This window comes from Bicyclus anynana, chromosome 24, assembly GCF_947172395.1.
Source record: "Bicyclus anynana chromosome 24, ilBicAnyn1.1, whole genome shotgun sequence".
NCBI classification, from domain to species: domain Eukaryota; kingdom Metazoa; phylum Arthropoda; class Insecta; order Lepidoptera; family Nymphalidae; genus Bicyclus; species Bicyclus anynana.
In genome coordinates this window covers 2,471,540-2,490,004 of record NC_069106.1, presented here as the reverse complement: position 1 = coordinate 2,490,004, position 18,465 = coordinate 2,471,540, and the positions used below count along the sequence as shown (strand labels likewise).

At 40.4% G+C, this 18,465-nt stretch overlaps 1 protein-coding gene across 1 annotated transcript in view; it reads left to right on the top strand.

The window, feature by feature from the left end:
- Positions 1–18,465, top strand: part of LOC112043978 (uncharacterized) — a 39,418-nt gene that overhangs the window by 18,483 nt on the left and 2,470 nt on the right. Inside the window, exons 2-4 of the mRNA XM_052888955.1 lie at positions 15,747–16,118; positions 17,241–17,338; positions 17,592–17,797. Coding sequence (XP_052744915.1) covers positions 15,747–16,118; positions 17,241–17,338; positions 17,592–17,797 — 676 coding nt within the window. The remainder of the gene's footprint in view (positions 1–15,746; positions 16,119–17,240; positions 17,339–17,591; positions 17,798–18,465) is intronic.

Here is an 18,465-nt window from a genome sequence, read left to right as displayed (position 1 = left end):
ATTATATTATATCAAACGTTTATCAAAGGAACCCCAAAAAGCCCTAGGAGAGGGGTCGTTCACCTCCATTTACATAAACATACATACACTGTCAAAACCCCTTTGGAAAATGATCAAAATACAATTTTAAAAGCGCCACCGTCGAAATACGTGTGCGTAAAAGATTTTTAGGGGTCTGATCTTTGAAACGTGAACTATTTCGCTACGTGACACCCCAGCCTGCGCTGTAGGGTCGCCATGATGATTTTGGAACTATCTCGGAATAGTTTTCGGAACAGTTTTCGGAAAAATTTTCGGAAAAGTCTGCTGGAGTTCCCAAGGCTTGTTAATGTACAAACTGTACTAGCCCTAAGATAAACCCCCACTTTATATCATTAAAAGTTCTTACCTTACCAAGTCTATATCTTAGAAACATGCAAATTTCTAAGGAAAAATCCAGAATTTTTTCAATAATTAAATGACATGCCACGAAAAAATTTATTTATTTATTTATTTATATACATAACAAGTGCCCAGAGAAACATTACATCAAAATAAACTAAGGAGCGCGCGTAATTTGAACTTAGTACAGCCGAAGTCAAATTTAAAAATGCACAGTACTGGCCCGCACAAAATGTGCATTAAAATATATAATATATTACCACAAAGCATTAAGGAAAAAGAAAACATTAATGAGTTTTTAACAACATTAAAAAACTTTTTGCTTGAAAAAGTATATTATAAAATAAATGAATTTTTGACCGAAAATCAATAAATCCGCCTCTCTACTTATGTTAAGTTAATTTACTTATACTTTGTAGTTACAACACCCTCACAGGGTTAGGTATGTAATAATTATGACATTTTATCTATGACATGTGTTAAATATTATAATGAAAATGTAACTTAAATAAATAAATGAAATCAAATAAATGAAACTGGTAGATCAGCAAGTTACACCATCGTAAGGCATCCTTGCTTTCCTTTCATCATCGCCATTATATCAATCATATCAGCCCATGGACGTCCACTGCAGGACATAGGCCTTTTGTAGGGACTTCCAAACATTACGGTCCTGAGGCTTGCATCCAGCGAATCCCTGCGACTCGCTTGATATCGTCAGTCCACATGAAGGGTCCACCAACACTGCGCTTTCTAGTGTTTCCAATTTTAGCACCTTGAGACCCCAACGTCCATCGGCTGGGTCTAAAATGGGTCATTTAAATGTTCTTATAATGAATTATAGAATCCCACCATAATTTACTGCTACATTTTTTTGCAATTTCCTGAAATAAAAAAACGCATGGCAACCGCACCACCATCCAAAATTTCAAGCGTAACTCCAACAAAACTGTTGTGCGTTTTCCATTGAATCCTAAGAAAAATTACGAAATTAGACATTTAAAAGCTTACAATAATTAAAAGAGTGAGTGAGTCATACAAAAAAAAAGAGAGATTGTATGAACAAGTATCGCATTAAGAATTCGTCTTGCACTAACCTACGTTAATGTACGTCGGCTTGTCCGTGTGTTGTGTGTGTGTGTGCGTATTCATTTCGTGGGTTCGTTCACCTCGTCAGTTGGGGAAGTTAGGAATAGGGACAGCTGTGGAGACTTCATAATTTTTTTTTTTTAATATTTATTGTATGGCTATTGCGAAGTCTAGTGAGTTTTTAGTAGCGTATGTATGTTTATTACCATCAGGTGAGATTGTAGTCAAGGTATAACTTGTAAAGAATAAAAAAAAAATCTTTTAAATCTTTTATGATAGACATAGAAAAAGTATTGTATGCCACTGCATGTAATTAGCTATTGTAGCACTCGTGCTACAATCGCCTCCATTACATGACATTTTGCATTACATGATAGCTATTGTTGTGCATGCTATAGAATTATATAATTAAATAAACGAGTGTGCTTTACAATTACACGTAGAACATATGACTGAAAAAAAAGTTCTTTAGCTCTCCCCAACGTTCGTTCGCCTCACCCAATTACATTTTTCGTAACGCAATTACCAGCTCAAGCGTGCGAAAAGAATACGTTTTACTTTTGCATTTTACTTGAATATTCCACGATCTTGAACCAATTTTTTTGAATCTTTTTTAAAAGAATATTTGCTATATCTTTTTTTTTATTTAATATGACCAATATCCCCATTCTCCTCCAAGTAGTCGGAAAAGACTGTGCTAGGAGTGGGTACGACAATAGACCAACGGGGCGGGGATCGAACCACCACCCCTCGGTGATGAGTCCGACCGCTCTTACCGTTGAGCTAATGAGGCTCTGATTTTAGATGAAATTGTAATCAGTGGTACCTTCCGTTTTATCTAATACATTAGTGTATAAATCAACTGAAGTCGTAGTTTAAGGACCTTTGCATTTGATTCGGAGGGCATAGGTTCGAATCCAGTCCGCGGCACTTCCAACGTAACTCTAAGCATAGCTCGCTCCATCGCCCGCTGAGTGACTTTGAGCCTTCTAATAAGGCCCATACTAAACGACCAAGTCTCGGATCGATAGGTCATCACTGGCTACACGCACTGATCGAAGACTTTAATAATACAGTGGAAAAAAAATATAATTGCGTCGACTCCATACCCGCCCAACGCGTCCGATATTTAACCAAGTCGTGGAGTTTTTGCCACGCACGCACTTATTGCGTCTGTGTGCACACACGCACAACACACACACACATACACACACGCACATATAACATAATAATAGCGATAAACGATATTTCGCGCTGCGTCTAGAAAAATTTTAAGCCTCTCTTTCAGACTGATGGCTATGGATCCTGCAGATTTTAATGATTTTTAACTTCGTACATAAGAGCCGTGATAGCGCAGTGGATATCTCTGCCTCCGATTCGGAGGGTGTGGGTTCGAATCCGGTCCGGGCATGCACCTCCGACTTTTCAGTTGTGTGCATTTTAAGAAATTAAATATCACGTGTCTCAACGGTGAAGGAAAAACATCGTGAGGAAACCTGCATACCAGAGAATTTTTTTTAATTATCTGCGTGTGTGAAGTCTGCCAATCCGCATTGGGCCAGCTTGGTGGACTATTAGCCTAACTAACCTCTCTCATTCTGAGAGGAGACTCGAGCTCAGCAGTGAGCCGAATATAAGTTGATAATGATGAAATGATGACATAAGTGTCGTGGTGTTAACTTCATCATTAATCATTACTTTACCCACTGCAGCGCACCCTTATATGAGACATGGATATGGAGCTTAGACCCACCACGCTGCTTCAATACGGGTTGGCGGGATTAGGGTGATAATGTTAACAACTACTACTTATCAAATGTTTCTCTGCGTGATCGAATTAGAAATGAGGAGATCCGCAGACGAACCAATGACGAAGTGGGAATGGTCAGGCCGTATAGTTCGAAGAGCCGATGGACGTTGGGGTCCCTAGGTGCTGGAATGGCGACCTCGCACCGGAAAGCGCAGTGAAGCTCGACCCCCCACTAGGTGGACCGAGGACATCAAGCGGGTTGCAGGGAGCTGCTGGATGCTGGCGGCTCGAGACCGTTGTGCTTGAAAGTCTATGCAAGAGGTCAGTGGCGTGCACTTCATAGATTCGAAAACGCACTGCCTACCCTAAGGACTTAATACAAACGTATGTTGGACTACAGAATATATAGTTGGACAAGGAATTGTCCAATGATTTCTTATAGTGCTTACCCCAGTTAAAAACCTTATGCACGCCACTGCAAGAGGCCTATGTCCAGCAGTGGACGTCACTCGGCTTATGATAATGATGATGATTATTCGATGTTACGCCAGCCAAAAACGTTCAAGTATATACTTGAAAAAATACAGTGAACAAAATAATCGAAACCTCTATCATCATATATTCGGCTCACTGTTGGGCACGAGTCTCCTCTCGGAATGAGGTTATGCTAATAGTTCACCACGCTGGCCCAATGCGGATTGGCAGACTTCACACACGTAGAGTATTAAGAAAATTCTCAGGTATGGTATGCAGGTTTCCTTACGATGATTTTCCTTCACCATTTATAGAGGTCTGGCTGGTAGTAGACTTTGGCCGTGGCTAGTTACCACTCTACCAGCAAAGACGTACCGCCAGACACTCAGCGTTTCGTTTTTCTTGTAGAAACCGAAAGGGGTGTGAATTTTCATCCTCCTCCTAACAAATTAGTCCGCTTCCATCTAAGATTCCATCATCACTTACCATCAGGTGAGATTGTAGTCAAGGGCTAACTTGTAAAGTATAAAAAATATGTCTTATGGCTATACATAAGACCTATTTAATTTTGAAACAACTTCTTAATACCTTTGGTAAAAAATACAGGCCTTCTTGGAAGAAAGCATTCTAAATACCTGTAATTATATTAAGCAAATATACTATATTAAATCGTACCAAAATAAATAAAAAAAATTCAATGGATTACTTCCACACATCAAAAATCTCGGCGGCTTTTATTAAAAAGCCCAGAACCCAGAACCATAATCATAATATTAACGTACATAGAATAAAAAAAAAAAACTCGCACTAAAAGCTCATTTGAATATAGAATAATATGTCTCGTTTTAGTATCACTATTTTACTCATAAAAGAGCCAAAAGAACCTTTCACATCATTTTCTCTTTTGTACCACCCTTCCTACCGTTTCACTCTACACCCTAGTCGATTAGAAAATTCCAACAAACAAACTTTATACTAATTTTTTTTTATAATTATTATCTAATGATGTTACAAGGGGCAGGGTAATTATATATCGCGGTATACCATTTTAAATATAAGCTTACTTACATCTAGTGGCTGTGATTTTTATTTACTACCTTACATTTTAATGCCTTAATTCCCTATGCCTTCGTGTTCATTTTGGAAGTCTAAAAACACAAACCACAACATGATTAAAGAGAAATGTATTATGAATGATGATGTACTCAATGTGCCAATGACAATGACAATTCCGAGACGCTTTGAGGCCCATCTAAAGATCTACGATCGATGTAATTAACTATTGTTCAATCATCGTGAAGGAACCTGCATACGTGAGAATTTTCTTAATTCTTTAAAAATGAGTGTGAAATCTACCAACCCCTCTCATTCTGATAGGAGACTCGTGCTCATAAGTGAGCCGAATGTGGGTTGTTAAGGATCATAATATCTATTCTATTTTTTGTTATTTGACACCTCAACGCAATGTGTAGTATTTAGTAAAAAATAAATTACCGTTTCTTGTTTTACAAATAATATATAGGTACCAAATAAAATACTTCATCATCATCATCATCATATCAGCCGATGGACGTCCACTGCAGGACATAGGCCTTTTGTAGGGACTTCCAAACATCACGATACTGAGCCATCTGCATCCAGCGAATCCCTGCGACTCGCTTGATGTCGTCAGTCCACCTGATGGGGGGTCGGCCAACACTGCGCTTACTAGTGCGGGGTCGCCATTCCAGCACTTTGGGACCCCAACGTCCATCGGCTCTTCGAACTATGTGCCCCGCCCATTGCCACTTCAGCTTCGCAACTCGTTGAGCTATGTCTGTGACTTTGGTTCTTCTGCGGATCTCCTCATTTCTGATTCGATCACGCAGAGATACTCCTAACATAGCTCGTTCCATCGCCCGCTGTGTGACTCTGAGCCTTCTTATCAGGCCCATAGTTAGCGACCAAGTCTCGGAACCATAGGTCATCACTGGCAACACGCACTGTTCGAAGACTTTTGTCTTCAGGCACTGAGGAATTTTGGACGAAAAGATGTCGCGAAGTTTCCCGAATGCAGCCCAGCCGAGTTGGATTCGACGGTTCACCTCTTTCTCGAAATTGGACCTACCTAACTGGATCATATGTCCTAGGTATATGTATTCGTTTACAATTTCGAGTGCAGCGTTCTCAACTATAACTGGGTGGAGCTATACATCAGCATTACACATTATTTTTGTTTTGCCCATGTTCATTTTCAGGCCCACCTGTTGAGAAACGCTGCTGAGGTCATTGAGCATGGTACTAAGGTCATCCAGAGTCTGTGCCATGATGACTACATCATCCGCGAACCGCAGTTGAGTGATGTACTCGCCATTGATGTTAATGCCAAGTCCGCCCCAGTCCAGAAGCTTAAAGACGTCTTCCAGTGCGGCGGTAAATAGCTTCGGAGAGATCACATCTCCCTGACGCACTCCTCGCTGCAACTGGATTGGCCTCGTAGTCTGATCCTGAATACGGACTGACATAGTGGCGTTTTCGTACAAGCACTTCAACGCTTGGATATACCTGTAATCAATTCGGCATCTCTGCAATGACCTTAGCACAGCCCAGGTTTCCACCGAATCAAAGGCTTTCTCATAGTCCACAAACGCTAAGCATAGTGGCTGGTTATACTCGTGAGTCTTCTGTATAACCTGCCGCAGCGTATGGATGTGGTCTATGGTACTAAAGCCTTTTCGGAAACCGGCTTGTTCGGGAGGCTGGAAGTCGTCGAACCTATTAGCGAGACGATTCGTAATGACTCTCGAGAACAATTTGTAAACGTGGCTTAACAGCGAGATGGGTCTGTAATTCTTCAGCAAGGTGTTGTCACCTTTTTTGAAGAACAGAACCACCACGCTCCTATGCCACGCCTCAGGCGTCGTGCCCTCGTGAATGACGGAATTGAACAATCGCTGAAGGACTTTAAGTATCGGTTTTCCACCCGCTTTCAGGAGTTCTGCTGTGATTCCGTCCTCACCTGGCGCCTTATTGTTCTTCAGTTGTTTGAGAGCCACACTAATCTCGTATAGGCTGACGTCCGGGATATCTTCGGTATAGTGTCGGGTCAACTTGGCTCTGGGGTCTTTAGCCAAGTTGTCAACAGGCTGCTGAGTAGTCGTGTATAGCTGTCCATAGAACTTCTCGACCTCACTTAATAACTCGGGCTTGGAAGAAATCAGATTACCGTGCTCGGTCTTCAAACGCGTCAGCTGCGTCTGTCCAATAGACAGATCTCTGGCGAAAACTTTTGAGCCTCGATTGTTTTCAATCGCATTTTTGATACGCTCGGTATTGAAGTTTCGCAAGTCGCTGGTTTGCGACTTAGAGATCTATCTACTGATCAGTCGGTAATTTGACGCATCTGCTGAAGACTGTAATCTCATTTCTTGCCTCTCTTCCATGAGTTTAAGTGTATGGTCTGAGAATTTTTTGGTTCTTTTCGTACGGTGGGTCTTATAGAACTTAGACCCAACGGAATGGACAGTTTCCACGAACCTGTTGTTCAGATCGTCCACAGTTTCGCAGTTTGCTAGGCAATCGAAGCGGTTCTGCAGTTCTAGTTGAAAGGACTCGGGGTCTTGAATATGGGCACGAGTAGGTCGGAGCGTAGACTTCACCAGTCGATACCGTTCCAGCTGAACGTTGATATTCAACGTGCCTCTAACCATTCGGTGATCGCTACCGGTTTTCACCCTATGGATCACAGAAACATCGTTGAATATTTGCCGTCTGGTAGACAAGATGAAGTCAATCTCATTTTTCGTGGAACCATCGGGGCTCATCCAGGTCCATTTCCTGTGTGGTGGCTTCTTGAAGAAGGAGTTCATCATAAAGAGGCCCTCCTTCTCCATGAAGTCAGCCAACATTTGGCCCCTATCGTTCCGTTGCCCATATCCAAATCGTCCCACTTTCTACTCTGAACCGCTACGTTCGCCCAGCTTTGCGTTAAAATCCCCCATCACAACATTGTAATAAGAGTTTGAGGCATGTATGGCTTTAGAAATATCCTCATACAATACCTCTACCTCCTCGTCGGGATGTGTTGAGGTCGGTGCGTAAACCTGTATAACCTTCAACGAATACCGTTTGGTAATTCGGAGGACCAGGAACGCTACCCTGCTCGACACACTCTCGACTTTTACAACATTGTTCACGAGGGACTTGTGAACGATAAATCCGACACCACCCTGGGACTGTTGGTCGCCCTCCCGGTAGTAGAGCATGTTGCCGGATTCAAGGATTATCGAGCCCTCCCCCTCTCTTCGGACTTCAGACAATCCTATGACATCCCAGTGCAACTTGCTCATAACTTCTTCCAGCTCGATGACCTTCTCGTCGGACCTCAAAGTGCGTGCGTTATATGTTGCCAGGTCTAGTCGTCGGGGTTGGCAGCGGAATCTCTGCCGGAGATTCTTAACACCCCTTGCCCCGCCGTTACCGTAACCGCTGCCAGAGCCAGGAATAGCGGGGCTGCCGGGGACTAGGGGCTGTGTTATGTTTTTGTAGTCCATACTAAGTTTTGCCCAGTACTGACCACGCTGGGCATGCGGGTTGGTCAGCGCAGTGCTAGATTACTCGCGCCGGTGTCGCTGCTGCACGACACCGGCCTGAGGCATTTCGTAATCTAGCCTGTGGGAATGGATATACCGCCATTCGTCGGTCGCCGACGAATAAAATACTTATTGTGACTTAATCACAAAAACCACACTAGTTGTGGGTGATAACAAACCTTGGTTTTCTGACATTTGGTGGTATTAAATTCGATGGTGACAAATAAATTCGCAATCTTGCTTCTCTTACAAAAAAAAATCCGATAACACACTTAGCCATTTTTTTTGTTATACAAACTTGGACATTTCTATTAAGCCGAGGCATACCTCACACCAGCAGTAGGCATCGCCGCGGGCTGGAACTAGTGGGCAAATGAAAATGAATAGTGGATTACTACCGAATATATAAAGTAGTTTGGGGTTCGCCAAATATAATGATGAGACGTAGTCTCCCCAACGCACTCCACTCTAGTTTTAGGCTGCGAATTGGGTGGCCATCTTGTTTTACTGATAGTTTTTATTTCAGTATTTTTCTTTTGCACTTGTATGTTTTATTTTTTTAATTTTAATACTAGCTGACGCCTCGCGGTTTTACCCGCGTGGTTCCCATTCTTGTAAGAATACGGGGATAATTTCGTTTCGATAGTTAGTTTCGTTCCACATACCCAATATACAAAAAAGGGCACGCAAAATGGAGCTATTCACTATTCCAGCATGGTTGGTGCAAACCCGCGAGTCACCTCTTGTTCGCGCGTTGGCATTGCTAAGCGGGGTATTGGAGTGGGATCCGGGCTTAGATTTGTTTTTCTCCTCGCCTGCTGAATTTCACAGGACTTTTAGCAGATACGTACAAGTAATGCAGTATTATAGATAGTTTATATAAACACATTAGGTTAAGCCTGTAATGTTTATATATGACATATGTGTATAAAATAAATAAATAAATAATTAAATAATTTAAAGCCTTTTATAGGCTATAGCCTTACTCGATAAATGGGCTATCTAACAAAGAAAGAATTTTTTAAATCGGACCAGTAATTCCTGAGATTAGCGCGTTCAATCAAACAAACAAAGAAACTCTGCAGCTTTATAATATTAGTATAGAGTTTTAGTCCTGTTTGTAGTCTGCCAATCCGCGTATGAGCAGCGTTTCAGTAAATTCAGAGAATACCCCCTACAACCTCTGTAAAATATTTATTATACGTTCCTCGGTAATAGGTATTAATAACATTCATTATTTATGTTTCTGAGGAGGGGGTTATCAGTGTTGGTATAAATAAGAGGGTATTTCATGACTTGTGCTTAGTTGTTTGTAAGACAGCGTAGACACCGTTACGCTGCCAGTTGCGTTAGTGATTTTTTGCAATAACGTTTTGTGTTGTAATTATTGTTCATCATAAATTGTTTGGTGTGGGCACGGAGAACCGAAAAGAAAACCAAGAATAACTTTCAACCCCTATTTCACCCCCTTCTTATTTTATTTTCGCAATAAAAAGTATCCTATAACCTTCTCCGTATTATGGTCTTAAATCGTGCCAAGTTTTATTTGAATTAATTCAGTAGTTTCAGCGTGATGCCCGAATAAAAAAAAAACACGGACAGACAGACTGACAGGCAGACAGACAAAAAATCGATATAAAATATTTTTACCTTCAATATCGATTATGCTCCCCAATAAAAAAATTCAAAATATCTTCAAGGTACAGAATGTACAACATGTACAGAATTCGTATTATAAGTAAAGATTCTAGATGGCGCTGTCTTCCGTTATGCCACGCTAACGTTTGTTGTTACAAATGGTATAAGTAAAATCTCAAATTGCGAATAAATGTATAGAATTCCACCAGTTTATTATAAGTATAGAAGATATAGATAGGTGTCCTCCAATTTTCCCCCGTTTGCGTCCTTTGCGTATCTTATTCACCAACTTTTCAAATTATTCCGTCAGTCCACTTTTCTTTCGTTCTACCTCTTTTCCTTTTGTTTCTTGCTAGATAGTTACCCTCTTTGTCGCACGAATTTCTTGAAAATTCTTCGTCATCAACCCATATTCGGCTCACTGCTGAGCTCGAGTCTACTCTCATAATGAGAGGGGTTAGGCCAATAGTCCACCACGCTGGCCCAATGCGGATTGGCAGACTTCACACACGCAGAGAATTAAGATAATTATCTGGTATGCAGGTTTCCTCACGATGTTTTTCCTTCACCGATTGAGACACGTGATATTTAATTTCTTAAAATGCACACAACTGAAAAGTTGGAGGTGCATGCCCTGGACCGGATTCGAGCCCACACCCTCCGGAATCGGAGGCAGAGGTCATATCCACTAGGCTATCACGGCTCAAAAAAAAAATTGAACGGAAAATCAGGAAGATTCCTATTTTGCTCACCATGATGGTCGCCCTATCGTAGGTGGATAGTTTCCTCAGTTTTATTAAAACTGGCCCTCCCCTAAACGCTGGAGGGCTGAGCGCCTACAATGTTGCGCTAAGACTTACTACTTACTCTCGTTTTAATTGAAAACTCGGATGGAAATTAAAAGAACTAGCATTTTCCCGCGACTTTACTCTAAACATTCATATTACGTTTTATTCACTAGCTGACGCCGCTCGGTTTCACCCGTGTGGTTCCCATTGCCGTAGGAATATAGCCTTTGGTTTTCCTTGATAAATGGGCTATCTTTTTTTTTTATTCTTTACAAGTTAGCCCTTGACCTGATGGTAAGTGATAATGCAGTCTAAGATGGAAGCGGGCCAACTTGTTAGGAGAAGGATGAAAATCCACACCCCTTTCGGTTTCTACACGGCATCGTGCCGGAACGCTAAATCGCTTGGCGTACGTCTTTGCCGGTAGGATGGTAACTAGCCACGGCCGAAGCCTCCCACCAGCCAGACCTGGACAAATTAAGAAAATCTCAATCTGCCCAGCCGGGGATCGAACCCAGGACCTCTGCAATGATTGATGATTGATGATTGCAAATGATAATTGCAATGATTATTTTTCCTATATATATAGGAAAAATAATCATTGCAATCATCATCATCATCATAATCATCATCATCATCATAATCATCATCATCATCACAATAGCAAGAACCGAATAAAATCTCAAACCTCGGCTAGATAAGTATAGTATCGGAACTATTGTGTGTCACCCCTGCCCTAACTGAAAACTATCGCTGACATTCGACGATATCAAATATACAGCGTGTTCAAAAAAAAATATTTTTACATATTTTATTGTACCTAATAATAAAAAAACTATTTTTTTTAATTTTTCGACAACGATATCTTAAAACCTCAGACCAATTATTGTATAGGACCTGCCTCGCTAGACGTTACTTTTCTGTCAAAGTATATGATCAACGATCTAATGCGATTATAGAAACTGTCTCTATAGTATCGATGTTAAATAGTTGTAATCGTGTTCGTCGGTTAAAGAGCTCCGTAAAAATACCTTTTTGTGTAATTTAATTGTGTAAAAAACGGGCAAAAACTTCTAGTTTAGTATAAGATATATACCAAATCTAAGCTCGTTTTCCTCAGAAAATGACAGACAATTTTGTTCGTGACTATGAGTGCGATACAGGTCCTTCTATAATTGGTCTGAGCTTAAAACGAATAAGCTTATTTAGACAAAATTGACACCATTGCAAAAATGACATTGTTTTTTGCTAGGCTCTGAAACTACTAAGCCGATTTGAAAAATTCTTTCACTGTTGGGAAGCTACAGTATCATCGAATACTATAGGCTATATTTTATCCGTACCGTACAGGTGTCTGTTAGTTTGAAATAAAAAACTTCATCCAGTACCTAACTCGATGGGTCGTCTTTTAAAGTAAGTGGTTCGGTCTTTCACGGTTTTTTTTTCATAGCTAAACGGCTGAACCGATCAAGATTTTTGTATAATGGTAAATGAGACATTGGAGCAAAATATAGGGTACTTTTTGACCCTAAAATAAAAATAGAAGTGGGTGAAATGAGGTTTGAAAGTTCGTACGGAAAGCTCTTCATTAATTGACTTACAATTAAAAAAAAATATTTCTTAAATCGTAAAAAATACAATATATTATGTGATTTAAGAATTTTTAAAATTCAACCAATGGGTTAAATTAAAAAAAACTACACTTTCAAATTCAACCCATAGAATGATATAGGTTGATAGTTTCCATTGATTTCTACGTGGACGAAGTCGCGGGCGCCCGGTAGTTTATAACAAAAAAATGGAAAAATCCAAATGTTTACGCCTCATAAAATTCATTAGACAAGATGTAGCTTAGAAATATGTCTCTTGAATGCCTGCAGTAATGTTGGGCTCGCTTGCTTTACCATTTCCATTATGTTTATTCTGTCTCTGTGGTAGTGGTAGTAAGTGTGCTAGGCTATATTTCTATAATAAGTAATATTATAGAGGTAAAGTTTATTTAGGTTTGTAAGAGGTAAAGTTTATGTATGTAAGTTTATGTGGGGCGTAATTTCTGGATCTACTCAATCGATTCTGAAAATTATATTACCAGTTGAAAGCCACGTTATTTGTTAGTAACGTTAGTCGTAGACTACGAGTAGGTATACTGTATTCTCACAGAATTGGGTTAGAGTAAATTGTTACTTAAAGCTAATCCTGTTACTCCCGTTACTCACTTCCGGAACTCAGATTTTCAAAAATCCCGTGGGAATAATGGATTTTTCCGGGATGAAAAGTCTTTAAGTTAATCTAGAGTAAAATCTATTTTCATTCCAAATTTCAGCCAAATCGCTTCAGTGGCCGCAGCGTAAAAGAGAAACAAACATGTTTACACGCAAACATTTGCCTTTATAATATTAGTGTGATTAGTGTGAAATTATGTAACTCGCTAGTCCAGTGATTTTGAATCGTTTGTAACAAAGAAATAAACAAAAAATCAAAACATCTTAATAAGTTTAGTAGATATAACACAAGTTGAAAACGAAACCTGCCTTTTTAGGCTAGTTAAAAAACCTATCTATTTTATAACACCCCCTGTATAAGCCTGTCTATCTTCAAGCCCCGTTCGGGTCTAGACCCCTTTGCCCTCGTATTTGGGGTCCAATTAGTGTTCCACTAATTGTTAAGGTAAATTAATGAATTCCCGAATATTTTCGCGTTGTTTGATCCTACTACCATGTATTTGATTGTTTGACACATCGTGAGCCTTATGTCACATAGCAATAGGGGTCAAAAGGTGAAAAACTTAATGATTAATTTGAAATTAAAATTTCGAGTGAACCGCGAACTAATGTAGAGTGCCGTCTTCAAAACTATAAGGAACTATGAATATTTGAATATTTTAGCTAGGGTTGTCAAAAGTTCAATTTAATATGTACCTACTTGTAATACGTAATTTAATATATGGTTAACGGTGTTGGTTGACGATCTACTATATAAGTAATTAATATTTAAAATTTTTTTTTTTATATATTACCTATATATTGGTAAGCCAAATAAATTAAAAAAAAATTAAATGAATTTAACGAATAACTGAATGAACACAATTAGTAGGTACTTAAGCAAAGAAAACATATGTACAAGCTAGGTGATTACTTTAATTTATTCATCATCACCATTATCATCATCAGCCAGTGGAAGTCCACAGTTGGACAAGGGTCTCTTGTAAGGACTCCCAAATAAGTACCCCTCCTTAGGGTCTTGAGCCGCCAGCATCCAGCGGTTCCATTACCCTGATGGGTGAACACAGTAGATCTAGTGTTTACCCCCTACTTCCTCCTACAACACCACAAATTTTTACCTCTTCATAATATTTTATGCTATCATATATTTTACTAGTAGACGCCGCGCGGTTTCATCCGCGTAGTTCAGTTCTCGTAGGAATACGGGGATAATATATAGCCTTCCTCGATAAATGGGCTATCTAACACTGAAAGAGTTTTTCAAATCGGACCAGTAGTTCCTGAGATTAGCGCGTTTAAACAAACAAACAAACTCTTCAGCTTTATAATATTAGTATAGATTAAGGCCTCATTCGCACGAGATTTTTTAAACAGACGTTAAAAAAGCGTTCGCACGACAAAGACGTACCGCTAAGCGATTTAGCGTTCCGGTACGATGTCGTGTAGAAACCGAATGGGGTGTGGATTTTCATCCTCCTCCTAACAAGTTAGCCCGTTAACTTAGATTGCATCATCACTTACCATCAAGTGAGATTGTAGTCAAGGGCTAACTTGTAGAGAAAAAAAAAAAAAGTATCGCTTTTTTATCTCCCGTGCGAATGAGGACTAATAGTCAAGGATTTATGATAGTTATTTTTTTAATCGTCAAAACTTGACGTTGTCAGATAAAGGCAATAAATTTTCAACAATAAATATTTTGATTACATAAACAATTATTTCGGTTACTTATAATATTTAACTGAATGAAATATGGCGTCCAACAAAATAGAGGACGTACACAAGTTGCTTCTGAACAAGCTGTTGTCAGGCTCGGGGCTGGAATGTGTGAGGACACCTTCAGAGTCAGTGCTGTCTTCGTTAGTATCAGGGGAGAGCGGGGAACAAGGTACCTGAAACCATATACAGCATACGCCCCGTGGTTCCATCAACGTTGTTTCCGTTCCCGAGGGAATACGGGAATAAAATATAGCCAATGACACTCACAAATAACGTGGTTTCTATTCGTAAGTAAAAGAATTTTGAAAATCGGTTCAGTAGATCCAGAAACTAGCCTCTACAATACCTTAAACTTTACTTCTGTGTGACTTTCACTGATTTGAAAAAGTCGGTGAAAACTTCGCTTATGTGCACTTCTTCCCTACCCTACCCTACTGCTACCCTACCCCTACCACTACCCTATCTTGATAACTGCGAAAAGTCCCATATAAAATAGGAAGTCCCATATAAAAGGAGTTGGTTGAGGGAGGATTTTGAAAAAAAAATGATGCACGGTTTTTTTGCCAGCCAGCCAGCATGCCAGCTTTCTACCTTGAAAATTGTGGAATTCTCCACACAAACTTCCACCCCCCATTTTATGGAAGTGAGGGGTTTGAAAGAGACAAAAAGTAGCCTATGTCACTCTCCATCCTTTTTCTAACTATCTCCTCTTAAGAAAACACGTCATATCGTCGCTTTGTTTTGCCGACGGACACACACACTTTCACATTTATAATATTAGGATCATCATCATCATTATCAACCCATATTCTGCTCACTGCTGAGCTCGAGTCTCCTCTCAGAATGAGAGGGGTTAGGCCTTAGTCCACCACGCTGGCCTAATGCGGATCGGTAGACTTCACACACGCAGAGAATTAAGAAAATTCTCTGGTATGCAGGTTTCCTCACGATGTTTTCCTTCACTGTTTGAGACATGTGATATTTAATTTCTTAAAATGCACACAACTGAAAAGTTGGAGGTGCATGCCCCGGACCGGATTCGAACTCACACCCTCCGGAATCGGGGGCAGAGGTCATATCCACAGGGCTATCACGCCTATTATAAAAATGCTTTCAGGTCCATACAAACCAGAAGAAGAACAAGTGAAAGAAGAATTATCACAAGAAGAAACTACAGCGCAAGTGGAAGAAGAGTTACCAGAGGAGCAGTCAGGAATATTCCCCTCACCATCGTTAAGGAAAGTCTTGCCTGAAAAAATCCGCAAATACCAAAAGCAAAATCGGATTCACGTTCTTCCTGAGGAGTTCAGGACTGATATAGATCCTGAGATGATTCCGAAGATACCAACAACAGCTCAGCGGAATTATATAGATATTTTGGCGGAGTTGACAGGATGTGTAAAATATAGGCAGAGTTTAGCAGAGTATTGGTTCTTGGATACTTTGGCTAATCTTTTACGAAGGGCGCAGGAAGACGAAATGTGTCGCCGTAAGTATTATTTACCCGACTACTGCGAAACAAAAGGGTATTGATTTTGGCAGTCTCTGTATGTATCACAAGCGCGCCTAAACTACTATTATCGGACTCAGAGGTGATTACAAAAATAAGAAATCTAATGTCGAACAAAGGTTATGATTCACAACATTTGTCAGGACAACTTAATTAACAAATCAAACTGTAACCAAAATAAGACCCTAGAATGACAGAGAATGACCTTGAGTGAAATCACGCACTTGTGAACGATGTGTGTAGGATTAAAGGCGTCTTTGACTCTATCTAACACTTCCCTTTTCCACTCAAGTCACTCTCCCCGCCTATCCCACGTAACCCATAAAGAATTGCACAACAAGAGATGTGGACGGCTCTAACGCCACGAGCACACTGTAGCCGTCCGTACCGCAAGTCGTAGCAACGCGGCGATAACACTACTGAACCGATTTTAATGAATGAGTTGTCAAATTATTCGTAAATGAGACAAAGGCTACAGTCCGATTTCCAACGGATAAGGGTGTCAAGTCTGGTTTCTACAGCCCAAAAACTCTCTGGGCAGTCTCCCAGTATTGTTCCGTCCACTACAATAGGTAAATACCTATTGTCTAAGCCTCGGATGCAAGTTCTAGCAGAGCAAAGAGTCAATCAACATCAGTTAAGAAGAAAAAGTTGCTTTGTAATATTTGTCTAAGTACATTATGTCTATAGTATACAAGTATTCAAACTGTAGAATGTAGTCATAGATTAATAACTAAACAAAGAGTATGAATGCAGTCCGCACCAAAGAGATAATAGAATTCAAATATGGCCGTCGATTGTCAAACACCATTTGTGTCAGCGTTTATAAGACGGACACTGAACGAGGCCAGAGTCAGTCATAGTGAACAGTCACTGCAGGACATAGGCCTTTTGTAGGGACTTCCAAACATCACGATCCTGAGCCGCCCGCATCCAGTGAATCCCTGCGATTCGCTTGATGTCGTCAATCCATCTGGTGGGGGGGTCGACCAACACTGCGCTATCTAATGCGGTGTTCCAGCACTTTGGGACTCCATCAGCTCTTCGAACTATCGGAATCATCGTTTTCCAATTAAAATCAAAGCTTGTTTTGTTTCACAGCTTCCCAAGCCGTGCTGATTCTGTGGTTTTGCGAGTGGATGAAGGAGATAGAACACTTCGACGCGGCTGACCGCGAACGAATGTTAAAACGTTTTAAGGTAAAAAAAAGAGTAGAGTTAGAGAAGTCTCATTTTAATGAAAATCACGTAAAAGTTTGACGATGTAACCTGCACCTGAGAATTTTCTTAATTCTCTATATGCGTGAAGTCTGCCAATCCGCATTTAGCCAGCGTGGTAGACTAACTAACCCCTCTCATTAGGTATAAGAGGAAACTCGTGCCGAGTCCTCCGAAAATGGGTTGTTACTGATGATGATGTATGATTAAAACTTCTGCTTCCATCTTCTTTCAGGACAACATGCTCTCTGCAGCGAAATACATAGCAGAAGAACAAAACCTTCCGTCTCCTCAGATGGCCGGCGTGTTTTACAAGGCTGATGACTCAGGGGAGAGGGCTGATCGGAATGCGGACTCAAAACATCTGGTCACCTTCGAGGGAGCGGCTTATCAATGTTCCTTGAGAGACCTGACCAGTATCATACATTACATTTATGACTTGTAAGTGAGCCATGATAGCAATATAGATATGACCTCTACCTTTCGTTTCGGAGGGCGTAGTATCGAATCCATAGGGCATGCACCTCCCAAAGGAGATGGTCCATTTCAGGTACACTCTTGCACCCCGTATCATCGAAATTTAAAAAATACAAGGATTTTATTAAAATTTATTAAAATGTATAAGTCTAAATAAAAAGAAATAAATAAATTAAAACCCAAGTTTTCGAGTTAAATCAAGATGGCACCCGTATAGCAACTATGACATGGCAATTGACAGCAAACGTCAAATCGACTACAGCATTGAAAACGTCATCAATCCGCCATTATTACCCATAATAGTGTTGCATTTCTTGGGAAAGAATGAATCTCTATCTCTCTATATCTTTGCGTGATCGAATCAGAAATGAGGAGATCCGCAAAGCTGAATGGCAATGGGCGGGGCACATTCAGAATAGTCGAACACATAGTTCGAAGAGCCGATGGACGTTGGGGTCCCAAAGTGTTGGAATGACGACCCAGCACTACAAAGCTCAAAGCTCAGTGTTGTTCGACCTCCACTAGGTGGACTGACGCCATCATCGCGAGTCGCATTGATTCGCTGGATGCAGGCGATTCAGTATCGTGGTCGTTTGGAAGTCCCCACAAAAGGCCTATGTCCTGCAGTGGAC